The sequence below is a fragment of the Crocuta crocuta genome, unplaced genomic scaffold, assembly GCF_008692635.1.
Source record: "Crocuta crocuta isolate KB4526 unplaced genomic scaffold, BGI_CrCroc_1.0 scaffold45, whole genome shotgun sequence".
Taxonomy (NCBI): Eukaryota; Metazoa; Chordata; class Mammalia; order Carnivora; family Hyaenidae; genus Crocuta; species Crocuta crocuta.
In genome coordinates, this window is record NW_027530544.1 from 1104534 (window position 1) to 1125827 (window position 21294).

Here is a 21294-nt window from a genome sequence, read left to right on the forward strand (position 1 = left end):
AGAGCCTGCTTGGGCTTCTGTCTCTCTCTCCCTCTCTCTCTGCCCCTCCCCTGCTCACGCTGTCTCTGTCTCTTTCAAAATAAATAAATAAACTTAAAAAAAAATTTAAGTGGCATATTAATAACTTATTGAATAAATGCTTCCTCTTGTCGGATGAGTCCCCTCAGTCTTCTTTTCTAATTGTCTTGCTGGCAATTCATGGTATTTTCCCACTTATGATTAAGTCTTTTTGATTGTGGGCATAGGAGAAATTTAAGTGTGACATCACTGATGAGAAATTAAAAGAATATAGCCTTATATTCTTTCTCTGCTGCCCCCTTAACTTTTTCATCAATAATTTGCTGAACAGCTAGATGCATGCATGCCCAGACTGAGTCCTGGTGCTACAGAGATGAACAAGTCATGATCCCCACCCTTAAAGTACTCTGTCCAGCAGGGGAGCTGCATTAACCCAGAAATACCCAAGTTCATGGTTACTGTGATTCTCCCTCCTCCTTGCCAGGACCCTCACCTTTGTGCCCAATGAGCTTTGGCTAAATGCTAAGTTACCCTCTGTATTCTCCACAACCCCTAACACAGAGCAGTATACTAAGTATACAACTTACAGCTTCACCCGGATCTCCTGACTGGTCCTGGCTGGTTCTGACGATTATTTATTTGCAGTCTGTCACCACTTCTGTGTCTCTCTTTGATCAAGTCATTCTAAGCAGCCAGGCTGCCACTCTCATCAATTCATACCCATCATAAACTTGAGATCAGATTCAAAACTCTTATCTCCTGAAGTAATCTTTCTTGGTCTACTATACTTTTGTCACAAATTTACATACTCTTAAATATTATGAATTTATTTTGTATTAAGACTTTTTTGTTTACTAACGATAAGTTGCTTCAGAAATCTTTAGAGAGTTTGTTTCCCCAGTGGGATTTTTCAAATAGAGAATTTTTTTCTTCCATAAAAAGAGGATAATAGGGACGCCTGGGTGACTCTGTCAGTTAAATGCCTGACTCTTGATATTGGCTCAGGTCCTGATCTCACAGTTGTGAGATGGAGCCCCACATCAGGCTTTGTGCTGAGTGTGGAGCCTGCTTGGGATTCTTTCTCTTCCCCTCTCTCTGCCCCTCTGTTTGTGCTCCCCATCCCCGCCTGTCTCTCTCTCAAAATAAGCAAACGAACATTTAAAAAAAAAAAAATACTTGGCAGGCAATCAGGGATCTCCTCTGACAGTGCAAGAGAACAGAATCAAAGACTCACCTCCTGCTGTTCAATGTAGCCCTGGACAATCTGGAGAGTCACATTGTTCACGGTAATCATATTGTCAGGTGGGATGACTTCTTGACTCACCCAGGATCCCAGCTTGTTCACTCTCAGGATTACTTCTGAAGCATTTTTAAAGGCAACAACAGTAGGTTGCTCATTGCTTACTAGGTGAATTTCTTTCAAATTACCAGCCAGTTGCTTCCCTTGGAAATAAATACTGATAGTTTCCACAATGGTCTGTGTACACAAGTCCAGAGGGAACTGGAAAATCCCAGAGCTCAGGGCTGGAATTGCTATGGTCTCAATGTCTGACCAGGGAGAGGTGACACAATCCAGAATATTTTTAATGGCGTTCTGCAGCTTACCGATACATCTCTGAGCATCTTCCGCCAGCCACCGAGGCCCAACAGCATGGATAATTAACCTGCAGGGAAGTCTCCCTGCTCCTGTGGTAACTATGTCACCAGTTTGTATTTTACCATATCTGGAAATAATACTTCTGCTCTCCTCTTGGATTTCAGGGCCCCCAGCATTCACCAGGGCCTGGGCCAGGCCTCCCGCGTGAATAAGTTCTTCGTTGGCTGCATTCACCACAGCATCAACAGCATGTCTGGTGAGGTCATCCCTCCAAACAGATAACTCCAGCCCAGGAATGAGCATTTCTCTGAAGACTTGCAGAGTCTCATTGTTACCTTCTGGGGATGCAGAGATGAGGGTACAGATACAGTCAAATTTATTCTGAAGGACTTCACACAGCTGACTCTCATTGCTTTTTAAAATTCTGAAGGCATTGTGATTAATGGGAATTTGCTGACCACAATCTTCTTTAAGACTGGCAGTCTCTGAAAAAAGAGAGAAGATAAAAAACAAACGAGCAAGGGTTCCTTTGCAAAAGATGTAATTCCACTTCATACCAGGACACTGAACTTCCCGTGTGCAAAAGAAATGAACTTCCTCTCTCCCCCTTCCTGGTTCTCTTTTTCACCTAGACATGTAATTAGATCAAGGATATACAAGAGTTTTTCATGGGAGGTCACGTATAAAGTGCGTAGTTTTGTGTCTGGCACACAGTAAGTACTCAGTAAATGGTATGCTACAGTGACAATGGTGAGAAAACTATGTGTATGAGGACTTCTGAATTTTTAAAATCTATGTAAAAATGGTGACTCTGGGAACACCCATGCTTAAGGCCTATGTATGGGAAAGGACGAAGTTATGAGTCAAATGTATATGGAGAATTTATTCGTAACTTGTTTGCTTTTGTCAGGGTCTCAGTTTGGGTTCTTTTAGAAGCAGACTCTGAGATGAGGATTTTAGTGTAAGTTTATTTGGGAGGTGACCCTAGAAAACACCAGGGGTGGGTGAGGATGAAGAGGGCGGAGTGGGAAAGGAAGTAAGACAGGACCTAAGGAAGGAAAGGAATAAAGGGTGTGCTAGAAAGCAAATGAAGTTTTGCTCCGCTAGGGGGCAGTGCAGATCACGTGTCTCAGAGTTCTACCACCAGAGGGGTAAAAACTGGGGGAATATTTATCCAACTTCCATCAATCACTGGTTGAGGATGCTTCCGTGGGCGCATGGTCCAGCAAGTGTGTGGAGCACTGACAGAGCTACAGTAAATGATTCTTCATCATACTCTACTTTCATGGCACAATTCTGGTGGAATTAAAACTAAGAAGTATTTTATGTGGCAGATAAGATGTGCTGTTTGGACCTCCCACCCCCACTTCAATGCAGTTATGAAGGGGGGAATGTGGTGAGGGGGAAATATGGCTAGTTGTTAGCCCCTCAGGGTCCATTTCAGCTTTCTAGCCAAGGTCACACTATCCTCAGGGTGGCACCCATCAACCATTTACGTACATTCAACGTCGTGCTTCTGTAATGGGTACTCTCAGGCTGGCAAAGCTCTGCCAGGTTTTCGTTATAGTCTGGTGGCCCCACCACCCAATCCAATTTCTTCTCCTTTCCTCTCACAGTAAACCCTGTGTACCCCTAACTCCATCTCAGTTTCTGCTTCCGGGAGAAACCAACCTGTGACACTGTATTTCATGGAGCCTAAGGCATCATTATCATATGCCACTGAGAGAGGAACAACAATGTCAATTATGCCAAGGCATTCTACTGACTGACAGGGAGTAGCCCTATTTCAGAGATGTGAAAAAATGTGTGTCCCCAAAGAGACAAAATGGTAAGTAATTACATTTTAATTCAACTCCCGTTTCTAATCTGAGCCACCTAGAAAGATCTCTGGTGGCCTCCATGACCTAAAAGAAGCAGCAAATGAATAGTCAAATCAAGTTGGCCTGTGCTTTGGTCAAAAATCTCACATGGGCCACTCCTGTGATTAGGCAGGTTCCATTGGGCTCATACAACTTGTTAAGAAAAGAACAATCAGTGGGTCACTTCTTCCGGCCAATATCAGCTCTAGGCTGTGGTCAGAAGAGTCTTGCATCTGGTGGGCAAAGCAAAGGATCAGTGGGAGCATTAAGGGAACATGCCTGCTGGTGGCATGCTGCCCCTGAAGCAGTCTCCCCTCTGAGGCATATGCTGGGTCACCATGATGTCCTCGCACACCTGAGCACCTGGGGAGGGGGGAGACATTCTGCTTCTATATCCCCCTTTCTCCACAGAGGAAAGGCCTAAGCAGAGATCCTCTGGAACAAGAGTGAGGTGGTCCTACCTGATTTCTCATTGTAAGCTGCTGCTCCAGAGCCCTGTGATAAATAAAATGTTTTTTAAAATTGTAAATGAATGACTACAGAAGTACTGATAACAAATACAGCCTAGTAAACACATTGCAACAAAAAAAAACTTGCAAAAAGCATTGGGTTTGAGGGGGAAGGGGAACACATATTTGTTTGTTTAATCTATGTACATGACATACACGAAATCCTAAATGTCCCAGCAAACACTGACCCTACCCTACTTCCCTGGAGGCCAGTGAACTTCTAATTCAGGGTGAGAGGAAGGACTGGAGATTAACACTTGAAAATGTCCAAAGGTCACAGACCAAAATGACCCCAAACTCCCAGACAGGCCTCTAATCTCCAAAAGCTTGTGGGGTTTCACTAGACAAAACAGGAGACATGGGGACGTGAACCTCATCAGCTACACCTCCCCATCTACCAGTAAGGACCCACTCTCAATTGTTTATTTCAGGATGCAAGCCTGAACATAGAATTTTCAGTTCAAAGACATTAGGTGCCTTTTCTCCATTCTCTGATTTTCATTCCTCCCACATCTTCTCACCTCATCCTGCAAAGGCAGAACTGCTGAATGAGTAGATAGAATCAATGATACCGAGATGACATTTTTTAAAAAATCACCCATCCTTAGGGTGCCTGGGTGGCTCAGTGGGTTAAGCGTCTGACTCTTGATCTCAACTCAGGTCTTAATCTCAGAGTCATGAGTTCAAGCCCTGCGTTGAGTTCCACGCTGGACATGAAGCCTACTTAAAAAAAAAAAAAAAAAGAAAGAAAAAGAAAAAACAAAACACCCATCCTCATGTTGACTCTGTTGCTTATATTAGCACATTCTTGACTTCCTATCTCTTACATCATGCAAGGTAAAAATGCAAGGTAAAAACTTCATCAGGCTATTAAAACCAAAGAAGAATGCCAAGTAGAACTAAAGACCCGAGGATTCTATCTGTTACAGGAGGAACTATTCATCTGCTGATCAAGGTTCAATATGTGTAGATACTTACACTTTTTACGTTGGAAAAGTCCATCCTCCAGGCCCCCAGGGTCTTTATACTCTGTTTTGGGTTTCCAAGCATAAATTTGTCATTCCCAAATACGGTTGACTGCTTCTAGAAATGAATAGAAACGATGCAATAAGCACTGACTAGTTTCTCAGGGAATTTGGTAAGAATATACCACAGGAAAACTAAATATGATTTCTGATCTTGAGTAGTTTTTAATTTCATTGGTGAAGATGCACGCATTGTTTTTGCTGCTGTTGTTGCTGTTCCCCTTCTATCCTTCACAGAGAGGTCCCAGTTGAAACCTCCCGGCAGTTGAGAGAAAGAAAAGAGCTATATGGACTACAGCAGGGAAAGCTTTAGGGCAGGAGGTGAGGATAGAGGCAGAGCTTGAAAGATGGAGCAAGATTTTACATAATCTAGGAGAGGAGGATGAAACCAAGAGGTAGGAATGAGCACAGCATTCAAAAGGAAAAAAATGAGGAAAAACTCGACTTATAAGCACATGAAGACCCTGAAGGATATTTGAAGAAAGAATAAATTGTGCTTGTGCCGGTGAAGAGTATGTGTTAGAGTTTGTGATAAGTATCCTTGATCACATTACAAGTGGAATGTCAGGGGCGCCTTGGTGGCTCATTCAGTTGAGTGGCTGACTCTTGATTTCGGCTCAGGTCATGATCTCACAGTTGTGGGATCAAGCCCTGCTCTGGGCTCTGAGCTGGCAGGGTGGAGGCTGCTTGGGATTCTCTCGTACTTTGCCCCTCACCCACTTGTGCTCTCTCTCAAAATAAATAAATAAGACTTTTTAAAAAGGGTGGGGGGAATGTCAGGATAAAAATCAGAAACTCTGCAAAAATGTATATTAAAGATTGTTTCTCTAACAGGGAGGAATTAAAGACTGGCAAGTTTTTTTCATTTTTTTAAATGTTTTATTTATTTCTGAGAGAGAGAGACAGTGTGAGCAGGGAAGAGTCAGAGAGCGAGGGAGACATAGAATCTGAAGCAGGCTCCAGGCTCTGAGCTAGCTGTCAGCATCGAGCCCGACGCGGGGCTCGAACCCACTAACCGTGAGATCACGACCTGAGCCAAAGTCAGACACTCAACCGACTGAGCCTCCCAGGTGCCCCAAGACTGGCAAGTTTTAGAGTGATGATGAAAATGCTTCAAGATACAGTTGCCTGCCTTTGTTGCCCACACAGTTGCATTCAGGCCCCTGAAATGATTTCTAATGCCTTTGGTACGGAAAATTTTTGTTGCACTATCTACAGCAGTACAGCACTATCATTCTTCTATCTATCTATCTATCTATCTATCTATCTATCTATCTATCTATCTATCTATCTCTGAGGGAGAACACAAGCCAGGCAAAGGGCAGAGAGAGAGGGAGACACAGAATCTGAAGCAGGCTCCAGGCTCTGAGCTGTCAGCACACAGTCCAACATGGGGCTCAAACTCACAAACCAGGAAATCATGACCTGAGTGGAAGTTGGATGCTTAACTGAGTGAGCCACCCAGGTGCCCCCTAGCACTAACCAAGAATCTTAAGAGTCAGGAAAAGCAGCAAGTCCACTAGAATCCTAAAATGCAAAGACAAGATACATCTTTGCCTTTAGAGGGCACTGCTGTTTTCAGAAAAGAAGGATGGCTTCAGTGTCTGCTTAGCTATGAGCTTCCAGTGGGCTTTTGCTTTAGATGCTGTTGTGGTTAGCCTTCCTTCAGACCTAGGGATTTTCAATGAAGACCTAGGGATAGATGGCAATGGGAGTGGGGTTCTTTTAACCCCAAAGAAATTGGAAACAAGCAGCATATTGCCCCAGACATTCAGTCTCTTCCGCTTTAAAAACAACAGCAGCAAGAACAAATGCCTTCTCAATTTTCCATCAATGGCTCCTATTCTTTCTCTCCATGGGTAGTATGAAGGAGTTGACGCTCCTCCTGCCCATCTGCATGCTCAGCACACTTTAGTCTGGCTCTCCAGCTCCTCTCAGCACTCCTGCATATGGTTAATCCCAGCAGTCTATCTTCTGTCCTAATCTTTACTTGACAGCTCTCTACTACATTTCATTCTTTGATTCCTGAAACTCTGCCTTCTTGGCTTCTCCTATGCCAACTTCCCTGGGTTCTTTTGTTACCTCTCACCTTGCCTTTATAGGTCTTTTCCCTGGGATCAATTCCATGGTCTAATCCTTAACTGAATGTTCCAGAAGTCAGTCTGACTAGTACCTCTCAGCTCATTTGACCCACTGTCTCCAAGGGTGATCTCATCCACTCTCAAGGCTCCAACTTACCAGCTGCAAATACGACTCCCATACCTATCTCTAGGCTATACTCCTCCTGGTCCTCAATTTTCAGCTCCACCTGGATGTCCCATAGTCCCCTCACAGACAGCCTCTGCAACATTAAACCCATAATTCCCCCACTGTTACTCCATAACCTCTACTGCTCTCACCAACTCCTCCAAAATCCACACATTATCTCCTGGATTCCACAGTTCAGTAAATGATATACCACTTGCCCACTCAATCAGGAATCTAGAATCTTCTCTTTTGTGTCATATCCAACCCATCACTGGGTCCTGACCACCTAAATCACTTTCAAATTTGCCCCTACCCTTCTTGCCCACTGACAAAATTTCAACTCAGGGCCTCAAGAGCCTCTTGCCTTGAGGCAATACATTGTTTTTAAAGATTGAAATGGAGGGGCTCCTGGGTGGCTCAGTCGGTTAAACTTAAGCATCCAACTCATGGTTTCAGCTCAGGTCATGATCTCACAGTTCGTGAGTTCAAGCCCCACATCGAGTTCTGTGCTGTCAGCACAGAGTCTGCTTGCGATTCTCTCTCTCCTTCCTGTGCCTGCGCTCTCTCCCTCTCTCTCAAAATAAATAAATAAACATAAAGAAAATAAAGATAGAAACGTATTCAAGTTTACATTTTATTCTTTGAATAGGTATAATGTTTACTGATTCACATTTAGAACAAATTTAGAAGGCTCCCTCCTGTACCCCTTACTAAGTTTCCTTCCCAGGTGCAATCAATGTTATAAGCTTGTCCTGGATCCTTCCAGAGGCATTTTTACATACAAGGTAGCATCTTTTACACATTCTTCCGCATTTTACCTTTTTCATATCATGTATCCTTGAGATCTTTCCATCTTAGCACATAAAGAGCTTCTTCATTCTTTTTGCTGCTTTTTATATTCCATTGTATAGATGCACTACAACCTATTAAACTTCTAGGTCTCCCTATTTATGGACAGTTAAGGAGTTCCCAAACTTCTGCTATTGTAATAAAGGCTGTAAAGAACAACTTTGTACTTAGGTCACTTCACACAGGTGTTAACTGTGGGCATATACTTTTAAAAATATGGCTACTAAAAAAACTTGAAATTACACATGTACCTCCCATTCTATTTCTATTGGTCAGCCCTCATCCAGACCCTCCCTCGGTCCCATCTCATCTCCTCCAAGGCCAAGTGCCCCTCCCTCTGTGCTTCAGACCACAAGGATTCTAGGGCCTCAGATGCTCCCCAGTCCTCACTCTTACTAAGATTCTGCTTCCAACTTACTCTTGGAGGCCTTCAAAAGATGTTCTTTATGCACAAGTCCACCCTCCTTTCCCAGCCTCTGAGGTCAGGGTCTCTCATCTTTATTCCCTAGTATGCAGGGCATTACCTAGGTCATACTGTTGGCCAAATCGAGGCCTGAGGGTACAAAAGTCCCAAGAGCCACTCTAAAGGATAGAGTTGGAGGGAGGTAACTGGTGACATGTCATAATGCAGGTGGACAAATTCAAATCTTAAAAGAAATGTAGGTACGTTTTACCCGAATTCACAATGTGAATTACATTTTCGCTGCGAATAATAGTTAACAACAAGGAGTTATTAAAAGGAATCATAAGCACAAGAGAAACTTAGTTTTAAAAGCTCTGCGCAGTCCCCATGCTCACAAGGGGACCGCCGGGCCCTGGGAACCAGCTTCTGCNACCCCCCGCCCCGGCGGCCGGTCAGGGCCTGGGGGTGCTTGGACTTACTCACCCAGCGGACCGCGGCAGGGAGGGCGGCCCAGAGAGGACAGGGAGAGACACTGCCAGAAACGGGGAGGGATTTCCCGAAAAGCGAAACTGAAACTTTACGGCCCCGGGCGGCAGGGCACTGCGCGCTCATTCCCCTGCCCAGCTGCACCCGGGAGCCGGAGCCGGAGCCGGAGCCGAGAGCCATGGCCTCGACCGTCCGTCCGCCGTCCCCGCTGCTCGTGCATGTGTCCGAGGCCACCCCGCGAACACGCTGGAAGCTGGAAATCTACTTCCAGAGCCAGATGTCTGGCGGCGGGGAGTGCGTCGTCCAGCCCCTCTGCTACGGGGACCAGGTCTCCTTCCAGGTGAAGTTCACGGAAAAGGAAGGTGAGCAGCCGGCCGCGGGCGGGTGCAAAGGGACCCCGCCCTGAGGGATTCCAAGCCGACCCAGTTCAAGCTGACCTAGGAGAGGGAGGGCGGGAGCGAGTACAGCACCGGGTCCTGAGCACGAGTGAAGGCGCACACGGGAGTGTGTCTTTCCACAGAGGGTCAGCTTTATTCGGTCATAAGCAAAGTTGATGAGCATTAGAAAGCAGGTTCAGGATTCCAAACCCAATGACACTTCACATAGAATTAAACCTGACTTTTTTTTTTTAATATTTTTATTTATTTCTAGGAGAGAGAGAGAGAGAGACAGCGTGAGCAGGGGAGGGTCAGAGAGAGAGAGTCACAGACTCTGAAACAGGCTCCAGGCTCTGAGCTGGCAGTCAGCACAGAGCCCGACGCGGGGCTCGAACCCACAAACCGCGAGATCATGACCTAAGTGAAAGTCGGACGCTTAACCGACTAAGCCACCCAGGCGCCCCAAACCTGACTTTTTACACAGCACACACAGCAGGACAGAAGAAAAGCCGCACAACAAACAGGAAAACAGAAGGGTGTAGGAAGGTAACTAACCAAACGTGAAGTCGGTCTGTGGGCACGCAGTTGAGATAAGGCTTCTCTCTCTTTGGGTCAGTCCGCAGCACTCACTACTTATTATGTTCAAGCGGTGAAGGATCTCAGTTCTCTTGGAGATCAATCGCGCAGGGCTTTCCTCGCAGCTGCCGTTTTTAAGTGGCCAGACATAGAGAGGTCATGTCTGAAGAGTCTGACAGTTTGCTGCAAAGATCCCCTCCACCTCCCCCCCCTCCCTTTTTAAAGGAATTTAATTGGTCTTGGGTCCCTGCAGACCTCCTCTGCTTCTGCTTGTTATCAGTTCTGGGGGGTCAGCTGATGCTGGTGGATAATGTCTCTTAGCTGCAGTACCTTTAACTACTTTGTGTCATTGCTTGACACAGGCCCCTGCTTGACATAAAGGGACTCCATTTTGCTCTCTACACACTGTCTGGTGGGGACAGGAAGGGTGGGGGGAGAGCCTCTTCCTGCCCAAAGATGCAACCCAACAGGGAGACTAGAGCCCAGAAGTGCCTAGTTGGTTAGTGATCTGATCTGACCGCATTTTATTTTATTTTTAATTAACTTACTTATTTTTGAGAGAGACAGAGATAGCATAAGCAGGGGAGGGGCAGAGAGAGAATCCCAAGCAGGCTCCGTGCAGTCAGCACAGATCCCGATGTAGGGCTCAAATTCATGAAGCCGTGAGATCACGACCTGAGCCCAAACAAGAGTCAGATGCTTAACCAACTTCAACCACGCGGAGGCCCCTGATCTGACTGCATTTTAAAGTTGATGCTTTCCAGTATCCTCATCCTGACTCAGATTTCTTAGCTCTGGGAAGAACACCTTTCCCTCCTCCATATACATATAAACTCTTGTCATTTAGGAATTCTATTTTTGATAACCTGCTTTTCTCACTTAACTTTATATAATGAATATTATTCCATATCATTGAAATGGGAAACTGGAGACAGTTTCAGAAATGTGACTTTTAAAGAGTAGACTGTATTCCATTATCATGAGCTTTCGTTTCTACAATAAAACGTAAGCTGCCCCCCGTTAGAGTTTGAATAGCTCCTGTACATGCCCTGTCATCAATCTACCATTCCAGGATGCAGGGAACAGCCTTCCTGGGAAGCTGCTGGGGCAGGGTACAGATGCATGAATAAGAGGTTTATTTGAAGCCTTTCCCACATGTATGTGTGTGTTAAATGTTTCCACTGAAGCTAAAGAGAGAGTCTTGAAGAAAAAAAATCATCAGATTATGGTTGACAACAAAGTTCTGAATGTTTCTCTGGAGCTCACTGAGAATCCAACAGAGAAGAATGCAAGACCCAAAACATCTTCGCTGACACAGTCACAGGATGCTTTTGGTGCGAAGCATGCCAACAAAGAACATATTCCTAATGCTGTGGATTCTTGTGTCCAAAAGGTGAGCATTGAAAGAAGGAGGTAGGTATGTTCCTGCACCTTCCTTTCCATTCACCATATCTTTCATTATTGATCCAACCACCACTTGCTGAGGACTTACTAGGAGGCAGGTGCTCTTTTAGGCCTTGGGACACAGTAGTGAGCACAATAGACAAAGTCCCTGCTGGGTGGGGAGGTACATAGAAAGACAAGAAGCAAGTAAACAAAATAAACAAAATAAATAAAACCATTTCAGGCAGTGATATGTGCTCAGAAGAAAATATAATAGGGTTTTGCCTTAGAGGGTGACAGGACCAGGGTGAGAAACGGAAGGGGGTGGTGCTGCTTCTGACTGCAAGTCAGAGTCGGTTTCTCTGAGGAGGTGACGTTTGGTCCGAGACTTGAGTGATGAAAAGGAGCCAGCCATGCAGTCATTCGACCAGTCAATATCAACTGCCTGCTGTGTGCAACAGGATCTGGAGACCACTATTGTAAGTAAGATATCAGGAAAAACTTCTCAAATGAGGTAGTATCTGAGTGGAGACATGAATGAAGTAAGGGAGCTAACTAAGTGAGGTAAGAATGTTCAAGGCAAAGGGAAGCACAAGTGCAAAGGTCCTGAGACAGGAGCTTCTATCCTTAACCCCAGGAGCTTCAGGGAGGGAGATGGTTGTTGCTAGAAGGCAGTGGGCAAGAGAGGAGTGTCAGGAGAGGAATTTGGAGACGTAGCCAGAAGTTAGGCTGTGGGGGGATGAAAATAAGGACTTTGGATTTTAACTTCAACATTAGAGGATTCATCTGATCAATGGTTTTGAGCCAGGAGAGTAGGGTGATATGATTTACATTTCTTAATGTAATGTAATGGCCGCTGTGTGGAGGACTCAGTGTCCTGAGACGGGGCCAGAGTGGAAGCAGGAGGTGAGAGCCCACCTTGCAGCAGGCCAGGAGCAAGATGACAATGGCTTGGAGCCTGGGTGGTCCTGACGGAGGTGTAAGAAGTGGCTGCATTCAGGGAAACATTTGGAGGAAGATCTGGAGGAAGGGCGTTGCATGTGGAGGAAATAGAATGTGCAAAAACCTTGAGGGGAGCAGAACATAGAAATCTTGCTTTTTGATTACATTCAATTTGCCTCTGTCCTTTTTAGTTTAATCTGCTGGTTTTGTCCTGTATTGGAGCTTCTTCAAGAACAGGATTTAGAGGGCCCAGCAATACTGCATGCAGTTAGGTGTTTAATTTTTGTTTTTAAAAAGGAGGGGAATTGAAGAAGTGAAAAAACTGTAAATAGGAAAAAACATCCTTCTCAGATTTATGGCTCCCTTCCAAGCTCACAGCCTCTTGTGAGAACCACAGCAGCTGGCCCAGAAAGAAATACCTTCCCTTCACCCCATTCCCCAGTAGTGGAGAGAGTGGGAGGCTCTAGAATCCAGAGTTCTTGTCCACATCACATTTTAAATACACCTCATGCCCAGGCTCTACATTTACATCAGACTCTCTGGAGATGGACCTGGTTCTTGGCTTTTTTTGTCTGTTTGGTTTTTTTTTTTGCTGTTGTTGTTGTTATGTTTTAATTCCCCAGGTGATTCTAATGTGCAGACAGAGCTGAGACCCTCTGGGCTGTAGCATGCTGCATTCTCTGCAAAAAGGATTTGAAAGATGTCACCCTCTGCTAAGGGAAGACATCGTGGCCGTTTGTCTGGTCTCTAGACATTGTCCTGACAGGAGACTGTTGGGCTGATGTCTGAGAGATTTTGTTTGTTCCTTTTAAAATTTCAGATCTTTCTTAGTGTCACAGCTGACCTGAACTATGACCTGTTCTCTAAAGAGCAGAGGGAACACATAACCACCATCTGCCCCAACATCAAAAGGATGGAAGGGCCCAGTGGAATTGAGAAGGTGTGTGGTACCTTCGGAGATATCGAAAAGATATATCACTTCTTGAATAAGCAACTCCAGGAAAATGGGCAGAAACAGGAATCTTCCTCTTTAACAACAGAGAAGGAGCCAGTCCATCAGCACCAGAATAGCTGCATTTCTTCCTCTGAACCAGAAAACAGGGCAGAAGCAAAAAGTGACCCTTTTGAAATTCCCTTGCCTTTCTTTGAATACTTCCAATTAATCTGTCCTGATAAAATAGACTCAATACAGAAAAGATTTGGTGTAGAAATATTAATCCAGCAGAGTTCGAACCTAGTCTACTTAGACTTCACCTCAAATCAATCAGGTGACCTCAAAGCAGCTCAAGATTTTTTTGTCCGTGAGTTTCAGAAAACTGTAGGGCTTCTGGAACAAGAATGTGTTGCTTTCGCAGACAGTCAGCAGGCGAATAAAATCAAACAGGAATTGAATCAACAGTTTACAAAACTCCTTGTAAAGGAGAAAGGAGGAGAATTAATTCTCTTTGGGACCCAAGATGACATTTCAGCTGCTAGATATTTTTTTGCTCTAAAAGATTCTAAAAGTCGTGTCATGGGACCTGTGAAAATATCAACTCCCAGATGCATGATGAATAGAACTGAAGTTGATACTTTTCAGTATAAGCTTTTAGAAGCTGAAATACTCCAGGAGATACCAAAGATAGAAAAAAAGTACAGCACTGAATGTGACATTCTGGGAAACCCTGAGAAAACCTGCATCCTATTTAAACCTAAGGACAAGGAATTAGATCTGTCTGTCCATGCTTGTGCAAGTTTCATTGATGCCTATCAACATGTGTCATGTCAGCTGATGAGAGAAGTTGTTCCACTGAAACTTTTGGGCAAAACAAGAATGCACTCACCTGGGACCAAGTTTGCTGATGACTTAAGGAAAAAGCATCCAAAGGTATACTTTGTACTAAATCAAGAGTCACTGACTTTGATTGGATTGCCAGACCACCTTGCAAAGGCAAAGCAGTATATCTTTAAAAGAGTGGGGATGTCCCCATTAGCCGGAGACAAATGGAATGGGGACCATGAAACATCCATGGATGTTGAGAGTAATCATGCAAAAACAGCTTCACCCACATTCCAGCAGTCTGCCGGATCTGGGATGTCACGCGTGGACAAGGAAGAGGACATATGTGTCATCTGCATGGACATCATGACTAACAAAGAAGTGCTACCAAAGTGCAAGCACGCATTCTGCACCCCTTGTATCAACAAAGCCATGTCCTATAAACCAGTCTGTCCTGTGTGCCAGACTTCCTATGGTATCCAGAAAGGCAATCAGCCGGAGGGAACTATGATTTTCACTGTCGTAGCGGGGTCACTTCCAGGCTATGAATCCTATGGCTCCATTGTGATTGATTATAACATGAAAGGAGGCATACAAACAGTAAGTTTTTCTGAGGTACATGGGTTTCTTTGCAGTATGTTGGAATTACAGAGCAAGAGACTCTTCTCTTGCCAATTACTGGATTTCCCAGGGAATTATTTTCATGGTTACATATGCAAGGGCTTTAAATAATGATAAAGGTAGCAATGTTTTCTTATAACTTAGGTATCTTTTGTGTCTATTAAGGCAGAGGAAGAGTGGGTGGTGATTATCTGTTAGAATGGTGCAAGTCAGAAGATGGGTAGTGTTTCCGGCATGAATTTAGGGAGAGAGGAGAAATATGAATTACTGGGAATATGTGTAAACCTTCAATATATTTTTTTAATGTTTTTTATTTATTTCTGAGAGAGAGAGACAGCATGAACAGGGGAGGGTCAGAGAGAGAGGGAGATACAGAATCTGAAGCAGGCTCCAGGCTCTGAGTAAGCCTTCGGCACAAAGCCCGAAGCGGGGCTTGAACTCACGAACCGTGAGATCATGACCTGAGCGGAAGTCGGACGCTTAACCGACTGAGCCACCCAGGCGCCTCCAATATATACATTTTTTATTTTCCTTATCTGCAAATGAGCACATCTATCTGTAGAGTAAAATTTAGACATGGGAGTGTTTTCAGGTGATATTTTCTTGTCTTCATACAGGAAAAGCACCCAAACCCAGGAAAGACATACGCTGGAGTACAACGAACAGCATACCTGCCCAATAATGCGGAAGGAAACGAGGTTTTGAGACTGCTTCGTAGGGCCTTTGACCAAAAGCTGATTTTCACAGTGGGGGAGTCTCGAGTATTAGGAAAATCAGATGTCATTACATGGAATGATATCCATCACAAAACCTCCCGTTTTGGGGGTCCACAAAAGTGAGAACCTTCTGAAACATAATGATTGCTAAATAGGATTTAGAGGTTATAAAATATGGCAATTTGAGGGTGTGGCTATAAGGAGACTTTATAGCAGTAGGATTGGATACAGTAAAGTATTTTTTTGAAGTATAGTTGACATACAATATTATATTAGTTTCAGGTGTGCAACAGTTGATTCCATAATTCTATATATTAGGGGTGCTTACCATAAGTGTAGTTACTATCACCATACAAAGTTGTTATAATATTATTGTATTATATTCTGACTATATATATTATACATAATATCCTGACTATATTCCCTGGACTTGTCATCCCTGTGACTTATTTTACAATTGGAAGTTTGTACCTTTTAGTCCCTTTCTTTTGCCTATCCTTCCCAACCAGCAGCTCCCCTTCCCTCAGCAATTTGTTCTCTGTACTTATAAGAATGTTTCTGTGTACGTGTGTGTGTGTGTGTGTTGTATTTTAGATTCTACATGTAAGTGAAGTCACATGGTGTATTTGTCTTTCTCTAACTTATTTCACCCAGCATGATCATCTCTAGGTCTATTTGTGTTGTTGTAAATGGCAAGATTTCATCCTTTTTAAAACTTTTCTTACTGTTTATTTTTGAGAGAGACAGAACGTGAGTGGGAGAGAGCAGAGAAAGGGAGACAGAGGATTCAAAGAGGGCTCTGTGGTGATGAAAGCGAGCCTGATATTGGGCTCAAACTCACAAACCGTGAGATCATGACCTGAGCCAAAGTCGGGCGCTCAACCAGCTAAGCCAACCAAGTGCCACAGAGTTCATCTTTTTTTATGGCTGAGTAATATTCTATTACATAAGTATATATGTATACATACACACATGTATGTATATATACATATCACATATTCTTTACCCATTTCTCTATAGATAAATACTTAGGTCACTTCCATATCTTGGCTATCATAACTAATGCTGCAATAAACATAGGGTGCATATATCTTTTTGAACAAATGTTTTGTTTTCTTTGGGTAAATATACCAGTGGAATTACTGGATCATATGGTATTTCTATTTTTGACTTTTTGAGGAAGCTCCATACTGTCTTCCATCGTGCCCACACCAGTTCACATTCCCACCAACAGTACATGAGGGCTTCCTTTTTTGTACATCCTTGTCAACACTTTTTGTTTCTTGTTTTTTTGATACAAGTCATTCTGACAACTGTGAGGTGATATCTCACAGTGGTTTTGATTTGCATTTCCCTGATTAGTGATGTTGAGTGCCTTTTTATGTGCCTGTTGGCCATCTATACGTCTCTAGAAAAATGTCTATTTAGATCCTCTGTCCATTTTTAAATCAGATAAATTGTGGGTTTTTTGGTGTTGAATTTTAATAAGTTCTTAATACATTCTGGATGTTAGTCTCTTATCAGATTTATCATTTGCAAGTATCATCTCCCATTCAGTATTTTGCCTTTTTGTTTTATTGCCTATTGTTTGTTTTATCAAACTTTTTAGTTTGATGTAGTCCCAATAGTTCCTTTTTTCTTTTGTTTCTCTTGCCCAAGCATATCCAGAAAAAGTTGCTAAGGCCAATGTCCAAGTGATTACTACCTATGTTTTCTTTTAGGAATTTTCTGGTTTCAAGTCTTACATTTAGCCTTTAATCCATTTTGAATTTATTTTGGGGTATGGTATAAGAAAGTAGTCTAGTTTTATTCTTTTTCATGTAGCTGTTCAGTTTCCCCAAAACCATTAATTGAAGAGATGGTCTTTCCCCATTGTTTATTTTTGTCTCCTTTGTTGTAGATTAATTGACCATATTAAGTATGGGTGTATTTCTGAGCTCTCTAACATGCTCCATAGATTTTCGTGTCTGTTTTTGTGCTAGTACCACACTGTTTTGATTACTATAGCTTTGTATTACAGCTTGAAATTTGGGATTGTGATACCACCAGCTTTGTTCTTCTTTCCCAACATTGCTTTGGCTATTTCAGGTCTTTTGTGGTTCCATACAAATTTTAGGATTGAGTGTTCTAGTTCTGTGAAAAATACTGTTGGTAATTTGATAGGGATGGCATTGAACCTGTAGATTGCTTTGGATAGCATGGTCATTTTAACAATAGTAATTCTTCCGATCTATGAGCATGATTATTTTTTCATTTATTTGTGTCATCTTCAATGTCTTTCATCAGTGTATTGTAATTTCTAAAGTACAGGTCTTTCACCTTCTTGGTTAAATTAATTTCTAGGTATTTTATTCTTTCCGATGCAATTGTTAAATGGGATTATTTTTTTATTTTCTCTTTCTGCTAATTTGTTATTAGTGTATAGAAATGCAATAGATTTCTGTATATTAATTTTGTATCTTGCAACTTTATTGAATTCATTTATTAATTACAGCAAAGTGTTTTTGAGAGATGCTAATCTGGAATGATAATATCAAAGGCAGAAATACTGGTTCCTATCACTTCCTACCCTCCCAACCACAAAGTATCACACAGTTTCCAAATTTTGCATCAAAGGGAGGGAGCTTCAGAAGCTAGGATGAATGGTATCTAAGGTGATTTAATTTTGAGGTTCCTGTCTATTTTGAGGATAGATCCTGGAAGTGTTATTTATGTTGCCTTCTTTTAAGATCGCCCTTTATTTTATCCTCTCCTCCCAATGGTCCTTAGAGAGCCCAAATTCATGTGGCCAGTAGTATTCTAGAAAAAGTCTTAGTTAATCGTCGTGGAAATTTATTATAGGTAATCCAATTGTTCTTTATTTGCTCCTTTATGAAACTTAGGCAGAATGCCCCAGACCCTTAGTGTTCAAAAGGGAATGCATATTGAGACTTTTGAAAATTTCCCAAATTTGAAAATATTCCTGTAGAAAATGATTATCCTCCATAAAAATATAGTATCGTATGACTTTAGGGGAGTCACTGCTTGCCATGAGCCGAAGAGGTTGGAATCTATTGGAAGGCAGATTCTAGGCAGATAGCTAGGCTCACTTTCCAGCTAAATGACCCACCTCTGCACACTTACAAGTGATTTTAAGTTATCTGCCTTCAAGATTGTTTTTAATGTTTACAACACTGAATGTTAATGCCAGGAATCTACTGTACAGATTTCTTAAGACCATTTGCGAAGAAGCTAAGGGGCTTTTTCCTTCTGCAGTTTCGGCTATCCTGATCCTGATTATTTGAAACGTGTTAAACAGGAGCTGAAAGATAAAGGAATTGAGTAAGAAGACTGCCGGAAGGATGTCTTGAGCCAAGCTTTCAAAAGACACAGTTGAAGAAACATCTTTAAAAATTTTTTCATCTCAAGAAGTGGTCTGTTTAAGAGTAAGAATCTACTCGTCCATCATTTCTGAAATGTTACTTTTTAAGGAAGGGGCACCTGGGTGGCTCAGCTGATTTAACATCCAACTTCTGCTCAGGTTGTGATCTTTCGGTTCTTGAGTTTGAACCCACATTGGGTTCTCTGATGTCAGTGCAGAGTCTGCTTCAGATCCTCTGTCCACTCTTCTCTCTTTGCCCCTCCCCTGCACCCTCTCTCTCTCTCTCTCTTTCAAACATAAACATTAATTTAAAAAAAAAAAAAACACCTCCAAAATCAGTGTGACTTTGCTGCAGAGGTGTTGTGCCTCATACTTGTATCATCTTTGGGGGAGCAGGGAGTGGAGCGCTGGGGTCTGAAATCATCTGTGTTCTTCAGCTGAAATAGCTGTCAGTTGATCCTCTTTTTACTGCCATCTCTGAGATAGCCTTTTGGTGTTCTTGTTTGTTTTCTCTTTACCCTAAAAGTAAAATCCTAGTACAAATGACAGGGGAAAGGGCTTTGGTTATGGAAAATTAGAAACATGCATTCCCCTCCATCCCTCATGGCCAGAAAAGTGGCCAGAAGCAGAGATTGGGCAACCTTTGGTAATAAGTGGAACAAGTCTATTATTTTTCACAGTACAGAGCCTGGTGGTATACAGTTGGTGCCTCATAATGTTTTGCTGCCTGACTCAGGTTGCTAATAACTCAGCAGAGGGATATATGCTCCCTAAATCTTTGACAGAGGCAGGAGTAAGGAAGCCATAGCTGGAGACCTTACGACTAATGTGGAAAACTGAGTTTCTTTACTCCAGAATACTTGACCTCTAAACTCTGAACTCTGAGCAAACTCTAACCTGGTCTTTGTTCCCTCCTGATCCTTATAATCTGCCATATGGGATGCATTTGTCTTGTCATACTAATGCTACACATTTCTGAACATTTCCCTCCCTCTGGATATTATTATACTTTTTAAGTATACCCAGCTTCCAGTTTTAGCAGATAAATAACCTTACCTTGTTTCCACAGACTATCATTCTGTCAGTTATATAGCCCTCATAATAGTAGTTTTTCCCTTCTTTTACTAAGTCCCACCAAATCATGTTTTCTTCCTTAAAATCTCTCTCCCTGGTATTCTCTCTGGACAGAGACAAGGCAAGTTGAGCCTACTATTAAGAATATTTGACATATCACAATGCACTTTTAAATGGTTTTCCAAGTCAGAAGAAAATTATACTAGCAAATTTTCTGGTTATCCATGTCCCAGCCCCTCTCCAAAAAAGATGAAGAAGTCTTTTTCTTTTCCTAAAGATACACATACACACACATGTACATTTTTTATAATCAGATGGTAATAGCTAATATTTATTATGGATTTATTTTATCCTCTTTATAAGAGCTTTATACCTGGGACTAATACTATTACCAGCCCCATTTTATAACTGAGAAAACTGATGCATAGAGAGGATAAGTGACTTGACAAAGGTCACACCGTTTATAAGTAGAAGTTCTGGGATTTGAAAAAGGTAGTTTGGCTCCAAGACTTCCGCACCCCAGAGCTACCCTGCCTCCTACAGGAGACTTTCCTGGGGAGCAGACTGAGGAGTTCCCATTATTCTGGGCTCCTCAGAAATGGATCCTGCATAGAGCTCAATGTAGATTTCCTCCAAGGAGGTCCTATTTGAAGAACTTAAAAACCCAGAATCTTTTCCTTTGTCCAGAGAGTTAAATGATATGTCTCTTTTTAAAAAATCAGATTAGACATTTAGTTGTTGATGATTCAAGTTTTTACTGTTATGACTGTTTTGTGTCTCCTGATCTTTTGGCTAAATTTTCTTTAAAAAAGCAAAAGTCTGGTTCCCGCTAAGTTCTGGATCCTTGATTGCAATGTGCGTGCAAAGACAAGTTTCATGGTGCAAGTGGTTGGAGGGCCTTTGAATTATCACTCTTGTTCTGTGACGGTATTATCATATGTATCTGCTTCATTATTATTATTTTTTTTGGTATCTGCTTTAAATAAGGTTATATGCAGGGCACCTGGGTGGCTGAGTTGGTTAAGCCTTCGACTTCAGCTGAGGTCATGATCTCATGATTCATGAGTTTGGGCTGTGCATCGGGGTTTCTGCTGTCAGCACAGAGCCCACTTTGGATCCTCTGTCCCCACCCCTCCCCCCCGACTCTCTCTGCCCCTCCCACGCTGGTTTTCTCTCTCTCTCTCTCTCCCTCTCTCTCTCTCAAAATAAATAAATAAATAAATAAATAAATAAATAAATAAATAAATAAAGTTATATGCATATTAAGAACAGATTGTGTTCTTTCCCTACTCCTTTTTTGTTTTCCCTTAGGATGAGATTCTGGGTGTTTTCTACAACACAAACAGTGTACAAGAATATACCATGTGTGCAGATGTCTGCAGTTGATTTTGTGTGTAGCTCTACATGCTAAGTAGTATCACAGCAAAATGTAACTATAATTGACTTCACAGCTGCCACTTTCAGCCAGGAAAATCACATTGCTTAGAAGAAC

The 21294-nt window shown here is 42.5% G+C and overlaps 2 protein-coding genes across 3 annotated transcripts in view; one reads left to right on the forward strand and one right to left on the reverse strand.

The window, feature by feature from the left end:
* The window catches only part of PARP9 (poly(ADP-ribose) polymerase family member 9), a 34889-nt gene extending 25716 nt beyond the window's left edge, over positions 1 to 9173 (reverse strand). Inside the window, 4 exon segments of the mRNA XM_077767608.1 lie at positions 1253 to 2090; positions 3812 to 3969; positions 4962 to 5066; positions 8991 to 9173. Of these exon segments, the coding sequence (XP_077623734.1) occupies positions 1253 to 2090; positions 3812 to 3969; positions 4962 to 5066; positions 8991 to 9173 (1284 nt within the window).
* On the forward strand, positions 9172 to 20998 carry DTX3L (deltex E3 ubiquitin ligase 3L). 2 transcript variants are annotated; one of them, XM_077767606.1, is made up of 5 exons: positions 9172 to 9355; positions 11134 to 11339; positions 13092 to 14630; positions 15269 to 15486; positions 18623 to 20998. In XM_077767606.1, the coding sequence occupies exons 1-5, from the start codon at positions 9172 to 9174 to the stop codon at positions 18690 to 18692; spliced, it is 2217 nt and encodes a 738-aa protein (XP_077623732.1). In that variant the 3' UTR covers positions 18693 to 20998. The 2 variants fall into 2 exon arrangements, with proteins under 2 accessions (XP_077623732.1, XP_077623733.1); XM_077767607.1 differs by lacking the exon at positions 9172 to 9355 and adding an exon at positions 9755 to 9916.
* The last annotated feature ends 296 nt before the right edge of the window (positions 20999 to 21294 follow it).

What these genes read in the sequence shown, in the direction of transcription:
- DTX3L (XM_077767606.1), top strand. Translation starts at nt 9,172, where the DNA reads ATGGCCTCGACCGTCCGTCCGCCGTCCCCGCTGCTCGTGCATGTGTCC. An exon ending in TGAAAGGAGGCATACAAACA is followed by an intron (nt 14,631 to 15,268) that starts GTAAGTTTTTCT and finishes GTCTTCATACAG; the next exon opens with GAAAAGCACCCAAACCCAGG. An exon ending in CGTTTTGGGGGTCCACAAAA is followed by an intron (nt 15,487 to 18,622) that starts GTGAGAACCTTC and finishes TTCCTTCTGCAG; the next exon opens with TTTCGGCTATCCTGATCCTG.